At 48.6% G+C, this 18,940-nt stretch overlaps 1 protein-coding gene and 1 long non-coding RNA gene across 7 annotated transcripts in view; one reads left to right on the top strand and one right to left on the bottom strand.

Annotated features, from left to right (window-relative positions):
* NFASC (neurofascin) overlaps positions 1-18,940 on the top strand; it is a 76,325-nt gene that overhangs the window by 41,769 nt on the left and 15,616 nt on the right. For 5 of the 6 annotated variants that reach the window (XM_090124767.1, XM_090124768.1, XM_090124770.1 and 2 more), the window contains 12 exons: positions 414-538; positions 1,356-1,391; positions 2,115-2,216; positions 2,318-2,515; positions 3,470-3,540; positions 4,229-4,451; positions 5,666-5,781; positions 6,857-7,061; positions 8,627-8,749; positions 9,245-9,418; positions 11,365-11,379; positions 16,988-17,206. In XM_090124767.1, the coding sequence (XP_089980893.1) occupies positions 414-538; positions 1,356-1,391; positions 2,115-2,216; positions 2,318-2,515; positions 3,470-3,540; positions 4,229-4,451; positions 5,666-5,781; positions 6,857-7,061; positions 8,627-8,749; positions 9,245-9,418; positions 11,365-11,379; positions 16,988-17,206 (1,607 nt within the window). The remainder of the gene's footprint in view (positions 1-413; positions 539-1,355; positions 1,392-2,114; positions 2,217-2,317; positions 2,516-3,469; positions 3,541-4,228; positions 4,452-5,665; positions 5,782-6,856; positions 7,062-8,626; positions 8,750-9,244; positions 9,419-11,364; positions 11,380-16,987; positions 17,207-18,940) is intronic. The other variant, XM_090124773.1, reaches the window with a different exon arrangement.
* Positions 532-17,797, bottom strand: LOC149915054 (uncharacterized). Its single transcript, XR_016459930.1, has 4 exons — positions 17,487-17,797; positions 14,164-14,266; positions 1,349-2,742; positions 532-745 (listed from the first exon to the last, which is right to left on the bottom strand). It is a non-coding gene; the product is annotated as an uncharacterized LOC149915054 (long non-coding RNA).

Genomic DNA, 18,940 nt, shown 5'->3' with positions numbered 1-18,940 from the left:
ACAGATATTTTAGGACATCTTGATAAAAACAGGCGGGTTAATAACAAGCTACTCCAAAGTTAATGTTTATCTGTGCCAGTGGTGTAGCTGTAATTTCCTTTCCACATCCCGAATCACTTCTTGTGAAATAATGAGATGTCATCACAGGACATGAGCTGGTCAGAGGTCAGCCTGCTTTCCCAAAAGTGTGACTCTTCCAGATAAATACCAGAGCAAATTCACTGATTCTTTAGAAAATGAGGTTTCCAAGAATAACTCAATGCATCCCCAACCGATAAAATCTTCAGGCCGGAGATGTACTCCTCTTCTCTTTGGGCTCTTTTGTGTATTTTATCAGAGAACAGCTCGTCTTCAATCCTGCTCTTTAATTCTCTTTGGAACAGTTGTGTGATTATTGCTTTCATCCCTTTAAGGATGAAGAAAGAAGATGATGGTCTGACGATATACGGCGTGGCTGAGAAGGATCAGGGTGATTACACCTGCGTGGCCAGCACGGAGCTGGACAAGGACTCAGCTAAAGCCTACCTCACCGTGCTAGGTAAAGCTGTCCTCCCAGTGCACTCAGTGCTTCATCTGCACTGCAGGAGGTTGATTTCACACCGAAAGGTTGATCCGTGGCCATGGGGCCGTCCTCTAAAGCAGAGATGATGCTCAGTTGCTGGCAGAGCAATTATTGGGTTGCTGCAGGACTTGGCAAGGATGTGCAGCCCAACTTCAGCCTCTGTCAGTGCTGTTGGATGCGAAACTTGCATTTGACACAAGAAGAAAAGCAGTTATTACACACAGCTAAAAATATCCAAATGTAGCCCTGCATTTGCAAGTGAACTTATCTGAAGCTCAGGGTGCTGTCAACCAGGGGGTGAGTGAGCTGCTCCCAGCCTTGCAGCCCCCCCCTTTTCAACATCAGGCATGACAAACCTGAGACCCATCCACCATACCCATTCACTGCCAGATCTACTCTGAAAACCTCCCAAATCTATCAGTCCCTGCTCTCCACCCCTTCCATTCTTGAGGAGGAACCCTATTTCTGGCAGTGCCCCAATCCAATGGTGATGCTGGCATAGACCCACACTGCCATACCAGAGCAGGAGTGCAATACAAATCCCATACCCCTAATAATATGACTGGGCTTAATTTATTTCCCTTCCTCTTCCCCTAATAGCTAATTAACTTTCTAATAGAAACATAAAAGAAGGTGTGCAGAGCTGAGGGTCTCTGGGGGAAGGATGTGCTCTCTCTAGTCCCCAGGTGGGATCTGTGACTGTGTGTGACTTCGTATTTACCAGGTTCTCCTTTCACCACCCAAGCTTAATGACTAAACTAACACTGTTAACATCCAATGTCTTACCTTGCAGCAATCCCTGCTAACCGTTTGAGAGAGTTACCTAAAGGTAATCATCACTAATTCATATGGTTTATTTTATTTGGGGAGTTGATTTGTTTTTTGCCTTGCCAATAACTCCCACAGAAAATCAAGGTGTAGTGGTTGAGCACGCTGGGAGATGTTGCTTCCATGTCCAACTCAAGCTGCCCTCTAAAACCCACCCAGGTGGCCATGAGTAGAAATGTGACATCTCGTTTTGTGACATCTAGAATGGTGACAATTCTAGAGTGCAAGAATCCCCCAATCCATAGCTGGAAATGAGCCCTGAGGGTAGAAAAAAATAAATCATGTTGAATCCCTTGACTTTTACGTGGAAATAAGGTGCTGCTGTTACTGTTGTTACATGAGAGGGCTCAGTGTGTTGTGCCAAGACAGCACAATAACCAAGTACGTATTTTCATTTAGGTTTGGTGTCCTTCCCATTCCACTTGCAATTACTTTCTGAACAGTTGCATGTAGTGTGCTGTAAGATCATATATCCTGCTAAGCCACCATCGTGCTCCCAGCATCAGATAATGTCAGTGCATACAAAGGGCAGCTCAGGTTACGAGGCAAGGCGCAATTAATACATGAGCACATTTGTATTTAATAACAAAACACGCTGAGAGCAGAGGGATGTGAGATACCCTGCAAAGCACGTGTCCTCCTGTGGGTCCAGACCAGGAGAAGGGGTGGGATTGGATGCTGCTGGGATGTTTAAGCCTCATTTATCTCATTATTTGGCCACCAGAGCGACCCGACCGGCCCCGGGACCTGGAGCTGTCAGACCTGGCTGAGAGGAGCGTGAAGCTGACATGGATTCCTGGAGATGACAACAACAGTCCCATCACAGGTCAGCGCCGGCCCCACAGCCACGGATCCTTCCGGTCTTCTCCTGTGGGGTGTGGGGAAACCACCTCATGCTGGGCTCTGATCCCTCCATCCTCCCCTCAGACTACATCGTCCAGTTTGAGGAGGACCGATTCCAGCCTGGCACGTGGCACAACCACTCCAGGTATCCTGGAAATGTCAACTCGGCCGTCCTGAGCCTCTCTCCTTATGTCAACTACCAATTTCGGGTGATTGCAGTGAACGACGTGGGCAGCAGCCTGCCCAGCATGCCTTCAGAACGATACCAGACCAGCGGGGCACGTGAGTAGTGGTCACTGCAGCACCTTGGGGTGGATCCCACTGCTGCCATCGCTTTGGGATGAGTTTTTCCCCTCTCTGGGTTCAATCACAGGACGGGGATGAGCTGCTCCATGCAGGTGTGTGCTGGGGGGTGATTTCATAAATTGCATCTCAAGGCTCTGAGGGATGTCCTGTGGAGCAGCAGGGCTTGAATGGCATGATTTACCCAGTGGTTCTTCCTGCAGAATCTGTTGAAGGAAGGCAAGTTACACCATACAGAGAAGCTTTCTAAAAGAGATCTTTCATCCTTTCTGACCACAGGAAACTCTTGGAAAAACAAACCAGACTTCCAAGTGTAAAGTGGCCACGAGCAAAAGACATTTTGTTCCAAATTTGCTAATTCATTGCCCACTGCTAAAGCTGGGCAGGAACCCAGGCTTATGCCAGAGTAAAGTGTGCCGCAGTCCACAACCAAGACTCAGCCTTTGGTGTGTGCCCGGAGCTTTGTGCATTGGACAATACTTGGGAAAAGTCATATGAGAAGCTCAGAGGAAGCTCAGCAGTTTTGCTGCATTTCTCCATTTGACCTTTGTAGATGCAATATCTGCTGGCATCTAGTGTTGGGTTTTGACATCGCTCTTCTTGCTGTGGATGATTCTAAAGGGTCAGACTTGGCTCCTGGGGTTGCTTCACAATGGGTGTCTTTTAAAGATTGAGGACAAGATTTTGGGAGAGAGAAAGGAAAAAAAAAAAAAAAAAGGGAAGGATCCTAAATAAACGACCTGGTTTTCAAGAGTGCTGGAAAGTCTTGTGTTCCATTAACCTGAATGGGAACTTGAAACTTCTGGAAAATCAGGCCATTAACTTCTGTTTCGGAAGTAGTTTTGACCTGCACTGTAAATGGGTTTTAAACACAGAAATGCTCATTTTTTTTTCCAGCACTTTATTTATTTGTTCTCCCTATGTGAATTTCAGGACCTGAAATTAACCCAACGGGAGTTCAAGGAGCAGGGACCCAAAAAAACAACATGGAGATAACCTGGACGGTGAGTTCTTCCTTGACTGCTCACAGCAATCCAATCTTATCATTATGGTCCCTGATGGATGCTAAGATAGAGCTAAGATAGAGCTCAGGATCTCTAGTGTGTGTGATGTATCACACAAAAACTTAATTATCACAATGAATAAAAGGCAGAAGACACAACTAGTAATTGTTAGTGCCAACAGGAAGGCTTGTGATTTAAAAATAGACAAAGAAAAGGTGCTAGATCACAGGTGCAGGCTAGTTGGGATGCTTGCAGAGTCTGGTCCCTTAAGCAAAGACACCCAGGGCTCTCAGACAGAGCAGTTCTTGCTTTTCTTGGTCGACCAGTAGGTGTCATCCTGCAATAAGCCAAAGTCTGTTGGTAGGCTAGAAATTGAGTGCGGACTGGAAAACGAATAGAACGGAATCATAGAATTGCTCAGGTTGGAAAGGACCTTCAAGATCATCAAGCCCAACCACAACCTAACCATACTGCCCTCACTCTATGCAGGCATGGCTTTTGGTTCTGCCTTGGGTTTGGAAAGCCAGGATGAGATAAGTGTTTTTGGGGAAAAAAAAATATAGGTCTTAGAGGTTTACCGAATATGAAATAGGAATCAGCTGCTGGACAGAACTTTTTGGAGCGCCGTAGCAGAGAAATCCAGCTGTCTTTCTCTCTTAGCTTTCTTCTTCTGCTTTGCTCCATTCAGCCTCTGAATGCAACGCAAGCCTATGGGCCCAACCTGCGTTACATCGTGCGATGGAGGCGGAGGGACCCGCGTGGGAGTTGGTACAACGAGACAGTGAAGGCACCACGGCACGTCGTCTGGAACACACCCATCTACGTCCCCTACGAGATCAAAGTGCAGGCAGAGAATGACTTTGGTAGAGCACCAGAGCCTGAGACCTACATCGGCTATTCAGGGGAAGATTGTGAGTATTTTCTTTGACGGAGCTCGTAAGTGTTTCAGAGCTGGAGTCCATCTAATGTCAGTGGGTTGGCATCTATTCCTCGGATCGTATTTATAGCATCGCTTCATTTGGCACAAAAATGCAGTTTTAGGCATTGGGAGAAGGAAGTGGAGTTGTGCTCTGGGCTCTGTCTGCAGATGCCTATGTGACCTGAACCACTTAGCCTCTCCCTTTTGCTCTGTGAAATATTCGGTGTGGAAGACTAAGATTTCACCAAGATGAGCTCTGGCTGTATTCCAGCACTCCATTTCTTTCTCCTGCCGTTTGCAGAGCACCAAGTTCATCCCCATCTCTGGAGGCATTCAAAGCCAGGCTGGATGTGACTCTGGGCAGCCTGGTCTGGTGGTTGGCAACCCTACCCACAGCAGGGGTGTTGAAACCAGATGACCTTTGGGGTCCTTTTCAACCCAGGCCATTCTATGATTCATCTTGGATGAAGGGTCTTCCAAGTGGCCAAAAAGGCTCTGGGTCACCCTGGGCTGGGTTCTTGTGCTGCTGACAAAGCCTCAGCTATGCCCAGGCTTGGACTGCTGTTTGCAGCACACAGCTGGCTCAATTTATGTCCTTTAAAACTCTCCTCTTGCTCATGCAGAAGAGCAGCCAGCTTCTTCAGCTCTCTTTCCCCTTCTTTTTGGACTGCTGGTATCACATTCTGCCTGTAGCATCCAGGTCTCCCTTTTATGATCCTGTGAGGATAATGCAGCTTGCTGCCAACAACTTTATTTTAAAAGAAATAGAAATCATTTCCTCTCAGCCCCTCAAATCAGCAGGGATCCCTGCTGGGTGACTTTGGGACCACCAAGAGGTGGAAACGCTGCTAAAAAATACTCATCTTAAAAAGCATACATGCATTGTGTTCACCTTCCAACTCAGAATAGTCTGTGATCAGATAAAAAATGTGGAGGATGAAGGTAAGTAATGGAATACTACATACATTGGTGCAGCCATAGTGTCTACCTGACCCAAAGGAGGACAGCCTAGGTGTCCAGAACTGGCCAATTGTTGCTTTTTTTAGGAAATCCTCTAAAACTGAATTGAAAGAGGGAGAAATGGCCACGATTTCTCCCCAGGAAATACCTGAGGATGGCCAGGGGGCCAGCAGATGGCAGAGCTGGAGCGTGGCTGGGCTGTGCTGGTTGCCTGATAGACGCTCTGCTTTGTCCCCAAACACCCAGATCCCAAGGCTGCACCTACGGATGTTAGGATAAGAATTCTAAACAGCACTGCCATTGCTCTGACATGGACCCGCGTGCACCTGGACACCATCCAGGGACAGCTTAAGGAGTACAGAGTGAGCAAAAGCAAATCTCTTCTCATTGTCTATTAATATGGCTAACCTTCTCACTAGCCAAGCTGGCCCCGTTGATGGAGCCACCTGCAATGGGGATGACAGAAAACTGCTCTAGCCACCCTGACCCTGTGCTATGGTGCATCCCACAGGCTGAGCTCTGCTCTGGATCAGCACCAGGAGTGAAGCCTTTGGCTGCTCTTCATCATGCCTGGGCAGTGGAAATCTCCCTTGGATCCCCAAGACCTGGGGTGACACAGGGATTGCCCTTGGGCACCAAGGGACCGATTCTAAGGCAGCTCCTGGCCCTAGAGCTGCTTCATACTTCTTCAGATAGGTACAAACAGGCTCAATTTTGTGTCATCCCCAAAGTACCACCGTTGTCTTTTAACAGACACCAACCCATGCAAAACCCAAACCCAGTACTTGGTACTAACTGGCGACTAGAGGCAGCATAGATCCTGCTGTTGTTTGTTTTTTTTTAACATCTAATGTTGAAGATTTACTGCTACGGTAAAATACCTGTGTTTATGTGTAGAAGATAAACCCTATTCAAAGCAAACCAAAGTCTGAACAGAGCCCCTTTGAGCAGCGTTAAAGACTCTTGATACCAAAAGCATCTGTGCTGCAGACAGCTATAACACTTCAAATCCAATCATTCATCAAGTGTAAGGAAAGCTCCCCAGTTGCTACTTTCATTTCTTCTCCCTCTGTTCTGTTCTTCTGGTCTGTTTTCCAAATGAATCTTATTTCTGCATGAAATAAGATTTGCTGTCGGGGCTCTGATTCACAGACTCTCCAAGTTCTGATTTCCCCTTGTGGTTGGACGTGTCACGCCTTGCCTAACACTAATCTGGGCAGGAAGGGAGAGCTCAGTGCCCAGCAATGAGAGCTGGAGCCAGAAGCAGCTCTTTGCATCCTAACCTTAATCCTAACCCACTGCTTCCCCACCTGCCTTGCTGGGAGGTGAGGAGCTCCGTTTTGCTCTTCGCAAAAGCAAAGTTCTGCTGCGCTTTGTTGATGAAAACCAATTGCACTTCAAACGGGAAAAGCTTCATGCCATGCGTGTTTCTTGAAGGCCTATTTCTGGAGAGACAGTAGTTTGCTGAAGAACCTGTGGGTCTCCAAAAAAAGACAGTATGTGAGTTTTCCTGGAGACAGAAACCGGGGCATAGTGTCCCGGCTGTTCCCTTACAGCAACTACAAGCTTGAGATGGTTGTAACCAACGGGAGAGGCGATGGGCCCCGCAGCGAAGTCAAGGAGTTCCCCACACCTGAAGGAGGTACGTGCTTGCTGAGCTCTGATTTCAGGCATCTCAGGCTCTGCAGAGCCAACCAGGAGGAGCGCAGCTCTGCAGCAGAGCTGTGATTTGGCCAACAGCACATAAAGAGGCATTGCTTGGGGCTGAGCAAGGCACAGCCGTTGCCCTTGCTTTGCTGCTTGACCTCCACGCATCGCCCGCCCTCCCCGGTGCTGCAGCGCCGCTCAGTCAAATCTCTGCAAGAACCTCAGGACTGAATGAATGTAACCAGTCTCCGACTGTGGGCTGTTCAGTTGGGAGCGCCTCGTTCTGCTCTGCAAAGAGCTCGTGTCAAGGAGGAATGGGAGATTTTAATTTTCTCCTTGTCATGGGAGCTATTTATAGAGGCGCCGATAACTTTTTGTCGGAGCGGCGCTTGCAGCGGCCGCCCATGAATCTTTCTTTAGCACAGATGTTTTTGGCACAGTGCGTTACGGGATTGCAGGGGAAAGAAACAGAGGAGGCTGGAAGCAAATCCTGTCCCAAATAACATAAAATACGATGGGCTCTTCTTTTTCTTCTTCCTGCTATACCAGAGCGCGCTCTCTTTCTCCTGCACCGTTTCCTTGGATGCTGTCACTGTTTTCTGATTGTTTTTCACTGACCAGCTGCAGTTCAGCTTGTTTAAAAAGGAAAAGTTCTGTTCTGGGACAGCAGCTTGGTGGTGGGGTGCGCCTTGATTTAGCATTTACCTGGGGGCTGGAGGCATGTCTCATTGGGATAATGGTCTTGGCATATGTAAACTATTGATTTTCTTCTTCCTATTCCACTAAGCTATTTTATTGGCTATATATTGATGCTTGGGAGATGGGTATTCTGCCAAACTTCCATTTAAGAGAAAAAAAAAAAATCAAAAAATCATTAATCTCTCAGATCAGTGAACCAAGCTCTTTCCCCACTTAAAGGCACAGCGATTAAGGAATAAACCAGGAGAATAATTAAATTCCATAGGTCATAATGCTTTCCTTCCTTTACTAGCTTTGAATAAGCAGCCATAAAAGCAGACATTCCTCAGGGTAAGGACTGCTGTATACCTGCACCGGATCCCCGTTACAGCTCCCCAGACATTAATAACACAAAGATGCTCTGCAGTAAGAAGTCGCTCTGCTTTTTCTATCATGCCAGCAGATAAATAGATGAGGCGTAAACGTCGGGCTGGGTGAGACCATGGGCAGTAACAAGACTCCAGCAGCAGTAAAATATGCAAACAACATACAGAAATGGGACACAACTATCAGAGTGCTCCCTTCATGGCTGCAGCATCCGTTGTGGGTGCCTGGTTGAGCGTGGTGATGGGGGACAGCAGTCCCCAATGTGAGGGCATGGTGCATGCTGAGCTGCTGTGCTGCTGGTAACACAGGGCTAGAGCATGATTCCTGGCCTAGATTGTTGTTCTGTCAGTATCTGACCTTTGAAGTGTGTTTGTACGTGGTTGAATGTCTTGAGTTTTATCAGGCAGCCTGCGTTGTGTACAGTATTGTAAGGTATGTTATCTTGTATGTTTTTTCTTCTTTCCCTTTTCTTCCTGCTCCCGTCCTCCTCCCAAGTGCCCAGCTCCCCCAGGTACTTAAGAATCCGACAGCCAAATCTGGAAAGCATCAATTTGGAGTGGGATCACCCAGAACATCCCAATGGAGTCCTCACGGGATACAACCTTAGATATCAAGCCTGTACGTTCCACATCTTATCTTATATTAGTGACAATAGCTAAAAGTCATTCAGTATTTTCCTTGCTACTGAGCTACCTCCTTGCCTAACACGAAAAGCAATCTATAGGGAGTGGGATGCTTCTAACATCAACTGATGGTACTGAGTCCTGGAGTGGTGCTGGGCACCTGCAGCTCACAGTTGACCACAGAGAGCTGTGGATGCTCAGTAGTTCTCCACCCCCAGCCCCTCAAGGGAAATCAGCTTGACCTCAGACTCCTGCAGTAAGTGATGCTGCACACTGTATGGCCCAGTGTGATGTCTGGGGAGCCCAGTTTTATCTGAATTCTTGACACTTGTGCTAAGCTTTTCCTTAGCCATCTCCACAACCCTGAATGTCCTCAGCAGCATGTTCCCAGACAAGGCATATCTGCCCCCAGCTGCAGGTCCTGCCCTTGGGAACAGGTAACGCTGCAGAACCCAAGCTGAAGCCACCACCACCTGCCTTTCCTCCCCAGTTAACGGATCCAAAACGGGCAGAACCCTGGTAGAGAACTTCTCTCCCAACCAGACAAGGTTCACCGTGCAGAGGACAGACCCCATCTCACGCTATCGATTCTTCCTGCGTGCTCGGACACAGGTGGGAGATGGAGAAGTCATAGTGGAAGAGTCACCAGCACTGCTGAATGAAGGTGAGTGCAGGGCAGCTCCTGGCATTGGGTTGCAGGTGGTGATACAAGCGTTGGCTAAGAAGTGCAGGTCAGAGGATGCAGTGATCCTCAGCCCAAAGCAACCAGTGTCAGATAACTGGTGTATGTCTGCTACCTGCTGCAGCAATGGGCAGACAGTCCTGTGTGCTCTTGCTTGATTACCCTAAACATGTCTCTTTAGGTTTGGATATTAGGAACAATTTCTTCTCAGGAGGAGTGGTGATACATTGGCACAGCTGCCCAGTGAGGTGGTGGGGTCACCATCCCTGGAGGTGTTCAAGAACCATCCCTGGAGGTGGAGATGTGGCACTGAGAGACGTGGTTAGTGGGCATGGTGGGGTTAGGTTGGGGTTGGATTTGGTGATTCGAGAGGTCTTTCCCAAACTCAATGAGTCTATGATTCTTCAGAGCTCAGTGATGCAGACAGGCACAATCTCAGCTGCCTCTATAAGAGCCAAATTCGGGGCTGATGATTTCTACGCCACTGGAAGGAGGTGCACCTCAGTGCCCCTGCCTTGCCACTCTGCAGCCAGCACTGACCCCCCCTCAGAGCCACAGCTCCCAGACTCCTAACGAGATAAAACGCCCCTTGTGAGGCATTCATCACACTAAGTGAAAGTTCAGGAGCCCTGGGGGAACTGAGGAGACAAAAGCTGGCTCTTTCCTTTCTTCAGCCTTTGCTAAAAGACCTATGATTTAGTTAGCCCTCAGATTTAATGGAGTTTTTGTCTCCTTTCCTCCATCTCCTCCTCCCCAACTAATGGCTCTGAGTAGGAAAAGCAATTCCTACTGACGACCCAGAGGAAATGAAATGCTTCCTGACACTCTTCAGTGGGCTCCAGCATCACTAATTGATGCGATAGGATCAGAGATGGGGCTGCATATGCTAAAGAAAAAATCAGCAAAGTTGCACATTGGCAAATATGAGAAGGGGGGAAAGTTGATGCTTCAAAGAGAAGATCTGCTGAAAAAACAGAGCATAGGGATTGGATCAAAGTCGTTGGTGCTGATAGTGGTTCTGATTGTATTTTAAGCATTTGCTGTACTGGATTTGTTTCTATACGGTGGCAACGGTGACTGTAAGGACAGCATTGCTTAAAAATGCCTGAATGGTGATGGTATATTGCTTAACTGATTTGTATCAGAGAGCAGTGGGTGCAGACTACCAGGATGCCAAGGTAAGTGCTGAGGGCTGCAGCCCCTGCAGCATGGAGGAAGGATGGAGCACTGTCATCAGAAATTGGGAAGGGTCAGATCCTGAAGCAAGGTTACAGAAATGAGGCACAGGTTGATCTCAGAACGTGAAACCCTGAGGTAGAATTCAACATAGGCACATTCTGGTAATGGCAGATGTGTGTGTGCAGTTAGCAGCTCTCAGTGAGCTGGGTGTTGTGGTGCTGCTGTGCAGCAATGTGAAAGAAGAATCTGGAATTAAAGAAATATAAGAAAGGTAAACCCATTGACATTCAGGGGTTAATTCCTGCTTGCCAGCCTCATTCACCTGAGAAATCCAAACAAAATACAGCTTTCTGGTGGTCTGTATGGCAGGCCCTGACTCTCACAGCAGAGGATGAGCCCTGCCCTTAGAGTGGCACCAGAAAAATGAAGGCAAAATTCACTGTCTAAACCCGTCCTTGCTGGGATGAGACATAAACACCTGCTGAAGAGCTTTGCTGAACCAACACCTCTGGGATCTCTGCCTTGGTCTGTGTGCCACCGGCTCCAAGGGGCTGTGCTGCACAGAAGGGCGATGTGTTGCAGCTAACGCATTGGTGTCCTCTCTCTCATGTCTCTGTTGACTACGTGGAGTGGTCCGAGTCTCCTGTTGGTGTGTTCTGGCTGTTTTATCTATTCCTTTGTTTTCTCTTCCCTTCTCTTCTACGCTGTCCTCGTATTCCCCTCTCTATCCTTGGCGCTGCCCTCTGAAGCCACGCCAACCCCAGGTATTGTACCAGCGGAGGAGGTAACAGGCATGGGGCAAGGCTCACCCGCTCGCGTGCGCTGCCAATTAAGCATGCACTCCATTAACCCTTTCAATGGGGAGGTGAAGCAGCAGGGGGTCTAAATTGGGCACGTGGAAGGATGGCAGGTAGCACCGCAGGCGGATTAATGATAGCCAAGCAAATCTCACAGCCAGCTAGCCCGAATGATGAGGTTGTAAAGCCCAGGTCTGCACCAGCCTTCTCTCTTTTCAAGCCTCAGCATCCCTGCTGTGAGAAATGCAGAGAAACCTTCATCAGTGGTGCCCACCCTGTTAACCAAACGTGCTGCTCTTTTGCCTCCTGGTGACCATTGAAAGGGTAAAGGACAATGTTTGTGCCACAGCTGTGCATGTCTGCATGCGAGGCTATCGCTAGCTTTGCCCTCTATTGCGTATTTCTACACCAGCATTGAAGCACAGAGAAACCTTTCCTCAGCAAGGGGTACACACCTGCTTCAACAAAACCCAAACCCCAATTAATCCGGTGTCCAACTACCCAGTGTCAGCAGTGCAAAGCATTACCAGAATTTCTTGCTGCCCAGAGGACATCTACCTCCTAGAAAGCTGCAGCCAAGACTTCTACTCCTCAGATCTGTATTTCCACAGGGTTATACAGCCCTGTAAGCAGGAGCAGTGCTAGGGGATGCATCCAACCCCTCAGTGCTGCAGAAAAGCTTTGGGCTGCCCTGCACGAGGGTGCTGTGTGAGGTTGTGCTTTGCCTTTGCTGGGTGCAGCCCTGAGACCATGGGGCTTTCCAGACACTGCCAAAGTGATGCAAGTGCAGGACCTGCTCTGTGCACCCTTAGGTTTTACTTCCCTACCTCATAGACGTTTCTCTTCCTCCTCCTCTTCCTTTCATTTTGTTGCAGTGATGTCTCTACTCAGTATTATTTTGCACTTTTTCCCTTCTGAATAGATGCCAGTCTTTTTCCTATTGTATTTTCCTTAAATATCCATATATCCATATACATTAGGGGCTAACAGATTGGTCTGCTTTGGCTGGTGGGAAGCTGAAAAGTGGCACGACCCCTTGGCTCAGAGGAGCAGAGCTCCTGCTGCAGTCAGGTTAGCTCAGCCACGAGAATCCAGCTTTTCTTCCAAAGCACTTTCCTGCTTTCAGTGGATATTGCTGAACTCCAAAAGCACAATGCAATCTCTTTATCCTTCCAGCATCGTATCGATGCAGAAATAACTCTTGGACTTCTGGCAGCCAGATGAACTCGTTGCCATCCAAAGGATAAGATCATTAAATTCTGCTGGAATAGGGGGCATTCCTCTATTTTTACTTTCTGATAGGAGCAATAGCACAGAGGAAAGATAGGCGAGCACTGGAAGAAGGCTGAAAATCCATAACCGAAGCAGCAGTGCTCGCTGGGCAGCACTCTGCAATGTAATTCTCCAAGAGGGATGAGGGCAGGGGAAGGTGTAGCATTATTCAGAGCAAATCCTCATCTTGATACTGAGCTGAGCATCATTCCTTGTTAGGGCGCATCCCGGTACTTCAGGACCAGCTGTGCCATGTATTGGTGTTGGTAGTGGGATGCTGCTCCCCTTCCCAAAAAATACAGCCCTCTGGTGAATATTGTTTGACCTTTTTCAAACGATTCCTCTCTGCAGGGTGGAGTTTGTGGATTTTATGGATTCTTGGGGAAGGTTGCCTAAAAGTGCACTACAAGGCTATTTGCCATGGGCTGTTGGCTCTAAAAATGGCCTTTTTTTTCCTGGGAAGCCTCACTCATGAGGTCATTGCTGCTCTGTAGGCGCGTGAGAAAGTGGACCAAGTTGATGGAAGTGAAGGGCAGAGACTTTACCTTAGAAAGGCTTTGCGTTTCCTGAGCCACAGCTGGACAAAGGGCGAGGTAATGTGGGGAAAGGGTGGCACACAAAGGGCTCTCATTTATGCTACGAATGACACCACCAAAAAGCGCATCCCATAATAATACCCGGCGCCCATCCCTTCATCAGGGACCGTAAGAGTACTGGCCTTAGACTTTTTTGGGAAAAAAAAAAACAACAAAAAACCCAACACATTGATTTGTTTGTTCTCTCCTCGTTGCTCCATAACGACAAAGCAGAGGAGAAAGCCCCGATTGTTCATTTTGGAAAGGGACAGCAATAGAAATACAGAAAACTGCTGACCCTTCTCTTTTAGAGGGCATTCAATTGCTTCTTTCTGCTCTTGAATTTCTTAGAGCTGTCAGATTTGGAGCTTTTTTGTTGTGGGTTGTTTTTTTTTTTCTTCTTCTTCTTTTTGATAACGACTTAACAATCTCCTTCTGTTGCTACAAACTGGGAGAGGGAGAGAAGTCTGCAAACGTATTTGGCTAATCATCTAAATTCATGAAAAATTCATCAAATTTCTCCAAGCCTAATTATTTTGTAGACACACCCAAGGGAAAGCTGTTACCGCAGCCTAACAACACATTAAAAGCACCTTTAAATAATTAAAGAGCAGTATGGCTGGGCTATTATTATTATTGTGTTTTGGGTTGTTTTTTTAGTATTTTACAAAATCTTGCCAACTGCTCACCCAGCCCCCATTGGAGGGGCTTGGAGCAGGGTTCAAGCCCCTCTCCCATGCCTTAAATTCCCCCTTTTTTGCTTTTGTGTTTCTTCCTTGCAGCATTGCCCGACCTGAGCATCCCCAGTTTTGATGACTATCCATTCCCAACCATACGAGCTGTATTGCTGCTAAGAGAGCAAACCTATTGGCAGCCCTCCTGCTGCACCCATCTCATCACTTACCTTTTTAATTGCTACAGCCAGACTGCTGCATCCCTTGTCCATTATAGCAGCGTCTCCTCCCCACCGTGCCCCTTGGTCTCCATTACCAGGAATGCTAATGCATCTTGTAGACAGAAAAAGCAATCAGTGCGTGGCAAAGATGGGGCCGATTTATGAGCTAACTCACATGTATTTCCAGGAAGAGGAGCTCATCCATGCAGGGAGCCATATGCTGGCTTTCACTTGGGGTTTTCTGGATAAATTGGGGCTATTTGAAGCCCTGCTCCCTTCCACACACCATCTTTCAGGGTGCACTCTACCCTGCATTAAGAACGTGGCTGCCCATTCTCGGCAGCACCTCCTGCAAGCAGGGAATGCAGAAAGAGAAGTGCAGCTACTCTGCAAAGCTCAGAAACGCTAGAAGCCATAAATGTTACCCCTGCGTTTTTGGAACGATGCGCACAATTTCTAGATGGGTATCATCTGGCAAAAGCAAGCAGTTGGTTTGAGCAGATCCGGAGCTGCCAGCTATGATGAGCAGCGCCCAGGTTGCAGCACGGGGCTGTGGAGGGGAACTCCTTTCTTTGGGGGCAGCGGGGAGCTCTGATCTTCTGTCAAAGCCGTCTTTACCTCCCCCCAACCTGAACTCAGCACTCATTAGGGGATGGATTTCAAAGGCTAGCAAATGCCCCTTATCTTCTCTCCCCCAAATCTACCAGCTGAGCTTTTCCTCTGCATACATTTCGTATTCAAACACAAATGAGGCTGCAGCTGCGAATCCCGAAGCAGAGAGGACCAAATCCCTCAACCCAGCAGGAGTCCCGGCTGCCCTCCTCCTGCCCGATGCTGTCCACATGTGCTCCCCTCGTTGACCTCCTGCTTTAACAAGGACTTAACCTGCTGCTAGAGCCATTGCAGCGGTGCTGGCTGACGCACGCGGTGCGCTCGGGTGCAGCCTGATGGATCAACGTGGGCTGGGAGCTGGGCGTTGGAGCAGCCTTAAAGCAAATTGCTTGGGGCTCTGTCGTGTTGTCTTTTCCTTCGCTGTGAATCAGGGATTCGCAGAGGAAGTGGTGAGGTTGCATTAGCTAATAGCTAGCTTCCACTGCTCAGGTTGGACTTTGGATGTTGTAATCCTAAGGAGGAGTTGCAGCAAAATTGCATTAGAAGTAACCATGCCAATGGCTTAACCTTCCAAAAAATGGTCGTACCTCTCGCCCTATTTGCAACCTACAGCCTCAGGACACAGCAAAGCAAAGCTTGGCAATGAACTGAGATAAAGCAGTGCAGAACAGCAATCCCTAATCCTGCTGTCACAACTGAGATTGCTGGGGCTTTGCTATGCCCCACGCTCCCACGAGAACCAAGTTGTGCAATGTTCCAGCCTGGCTCCCATCACTATCACTGCCGTCTGTCTGGGTTGGGATGTGTTCCACAATGCTGGAGTGTTATGGGGAGGGGAGGGTTGTTCCTTTCCTGCCCCACCTGGTGCTGCATCGCTGCATGAGGCTTCTGCAAGGCTGCGTCGGTCCCTGCGTGGGGTGCCATGGGTTGCATTGGGTTTGCTGTCATGGTGTGTGCTGGTAATGGGGTTTGACTGCAGCTGCATGCAGTAGGGAGGTGGCCACAATGAGCTTCGGGACCGCTGGGATTTTAAAGGTTGGGGGTCTCTTGGGGTCTTAGCTGCATTCTCTCAGAACTTTCCTGCTGTGCTTGTGGGCTTGAAGGGAGGTCTGCTTCCATACAAGCCAACCTGGGACTGAGCTGGTGAAAAAGCAACCCTGGCTTTGATCTTGGGTGGTTTTTAAAGCACATTCCTCACGCTATTCTTATTAGTGGGTGATATTTGTAACAGCCATTTTCATTTGCCTGATGGGGATTTGTAATCCCTTGATCTGTAGTAAGAGTAAGTAAATACAACTTAATGCAAGCACCACGGGATTTCCTTTACTCCAGGCAGTTTAAGCAGCTCCTCAGCTGTGTTTTCTGCTGGCAGGTTTTCAGGCAGCAGAAATCGCCTTTACAGAGCAATGCTCACTCATACCTGAGAGCATTCAGCAATGGTTTCCAATGTCCCCTTCCATCAGACATTAGCCAGTGGTACTGCCATCTCCTCTGCAAATTCGCTCTGTGTTCCCATTAGCAAAGCCAGCTGCAGCCCCCTGCTCCAGCTGAGGGCTCTGGTCCCATTCGTGGCCACTGAGGATCACAGCCCTGACCCAACACAAAGCTAGAAGATGTCCTATTGCCTCCTCAGCTAGCCCAACACATGCACCTTCCCTTGGTGGCATTTAGGAGCTTTTGCAAGTACACAGAGGGATGTGGACATAATGTGCATATTGACCTTATTGCTCACAGCAGAGCTGAGATGTGCATGGGGCAACTGGGGGCTAGTGAGAAGGCAAATTGTACTAACTTCTCATTTGGAAAGCTTAAGGTATATCCTACATTAAGTGTAAATTTTGAGGGGCAGTGATGGCAAAGCAGCACCCAGAAGAGCTACACCCACATTAATGCTAAGGCTGCTTCATCACCATCCTGCAGGACCAGTACACAGAGCAGCAAGAAGGAAGCAGCTAAGAAGCTGCGGGGCAGATTGGCAGCTAAATAATGCAGGGGCTGCCAAACACACTGAACTGGGGTTCGCCTGGCCCACAGCAGATGGGCTTTTCCTATGAGCTCAGTCTGGGCGCTGCTCCCACTGATTGCTATGGGGAAGGGACTGTGGGTCTGCGTGGTGCTGTGCTCGATGCTTCCCCTCTGCTCGGTGTTGGGAATGGTGTGTGAGAGCCCCAGGAGCCATAACTGCTTCTTGACAGCCAGCATCTGCCTTTCCCTCTGCCAGCCTCCACCTGGTTGCCTCCACCTACAACCGAGCTAACTCCAGCAGCCACCACTGCCACCACCACCGCCACCCCTACTACTGAAACCCCTCCTACTGAAATCCCTACTACTGCCATCCCTACCACCACCACTACTACAACCACCACAGCTGCCAGCACCGTCGCAAGCACTACAACAACTGCAGAGAGGGCTGTGGCAGCCACCACAAAACAGGAGCTGGGTACTGCGCTTTCCTTTTCCTCTAACCCTTCTAACCCTATGGGACCTTTCCCATTTCTTGCTCAGGGTGAGGATTAATAATGGGGACAGAAAAAGGCATCCCGTGCTTTGGGAATGGTGTTACAAGGAGCCAGAGGTGGTACAGGCTCAGGGTTATGGTGGTGATTTGGGGGTCCTGCTGCCCACAAAAGGGGGAACGCAGCTCTGCCTGGGGTGTCGTGATGTTGAATTAGCATCAGGGTTGGGAAGGAGGTGGAAGACCCTATAAAGTATTATCTTACCTTTATTGTCCTTAAAAAGGGGTTCTGCTGCTATTATAGAAGATGTCGCTTCGAATTTAGCACATCAGCTGTTAGAGAAGAGAGCTGTCACAGCTCATAGGAGTCTTTTGGTTCATGGTGCTGCTCCCTGCATCGTACCCTGGTCGTAGCCCACGGGAAACCTGGGCAGGTGGCTAAAGGTACAGCTGTGCTCCAGGTGTTACCCAGCTCACCACGCAGCCATTGTGCAGTCAAGCAGGGTGATCAAACTGCATTGGTGTGGGCATATTCTCTACTTTATATGGGGAGAGGTGTCCCTCTGAGCCTTGCTTTTAAAGACACTGCGATGACAGGCTCTCTGGTTAATGAATAATGGTTGTATTTGAGTTGCTCAAAAATGAGTCGAGGGAGCACAGCCAAAGGAATGCAGTTACGTAGCTGGATAGGATGCACTCCAAAATGTAAGAGCAAAAGCTACAGAACTCTTTGTTTGCTCTTTAAAGAAGGAAAGGAGACTGTAGTAATGAATATTAAACTTGACACCGGTTTACTTCAAGGAATTTGATAAAAGCAATTCAAGCCACTTTCTGCCTAAATTCAGCTCAAGATGGTTAAACCCAACACCCAACGCATGCTGGGAGGCCCTGGGTCCATCTGAGAGACCCTCTGCAGTAAGAGAGATCTGAGAACCCACAGCACATCTCCTCCTCTGCACTAGTTTGCTCTTTAAGGCTGCCATCCTGACTGAGGAAACAGATTTGTGCTTTGGCTCACGGCAGGCAACCCTCCCAGGAGCAGCTCCAAAGCCACACGCAAAGGAGACACGGGCATGGATTTGTGCTGCCCTAACAAAACCAGTTTAAAAACTGGTGCGAGATAGCAAGGTGCAACTTCAGCATTATGAATGAGTCCATAGCAATGAAGCAGGTTCATAAAATTGTTAGCAGAACGCAGTCACAATTCAGCCAGCACGTGGGGAAAATGCTGCTTATTGAGACCAGGTGATGAGCTGGTGAGGAAATGGGAGGCAAGGAGGCAGAGGAGCAGTGAGAGTCCCTAATGGCCCCAGGGCCATGAGCCCAGAGCCCGACCCTAATGTGAGCAGACAGAGAGACTCCCACTTCCCCACCATGGGCTCCAACCCCTATCCCAAAAGTCCCACAGCTGTCCCTGTTGCAGGAATGGAAGGCACTCATCTGTGCATCAACCCAAAACTGGAGCTGCACCCCTTAAGTAAACAACATTAATAGCAAAACGGAGGTGTGATGCATCTGGCGGGACATGCACGCATGCTAAATAGTGGATTAGCTCCACTTCACCAGAAATAGAAGTTCATCCACTCTCCAAAGCAATGTCGACAATCCTCAGCTTCAAAATCAGAAACGAGTGACTTCATTGCCCCACTGGCTGTCTGAGCCCCAGTCAGATGAAGGCATTCGCTCCCAGTTGTGGCAGTGCGGCTGTGTGCGCTCACG

This window comes from Phasianus colchicus, chromosome 25 (genome assembly GCF_987193195.1).
Source record: "Phasianus colchicus chromosome 25, bPhaCol1.hap1.1, whole genome shotgun sequence".
Lineage (NCBI taxonomy): Eukaryota > Metazoa > Chordata > Aves > Galliformes > Phasianidae > Phasianus > Phasianus colchicus.
The sequence above is the reverse complement of the archived record's forward strand: the minus strand, read 5'-3'. Positions and strand labels throughout refer to the sequence as shown.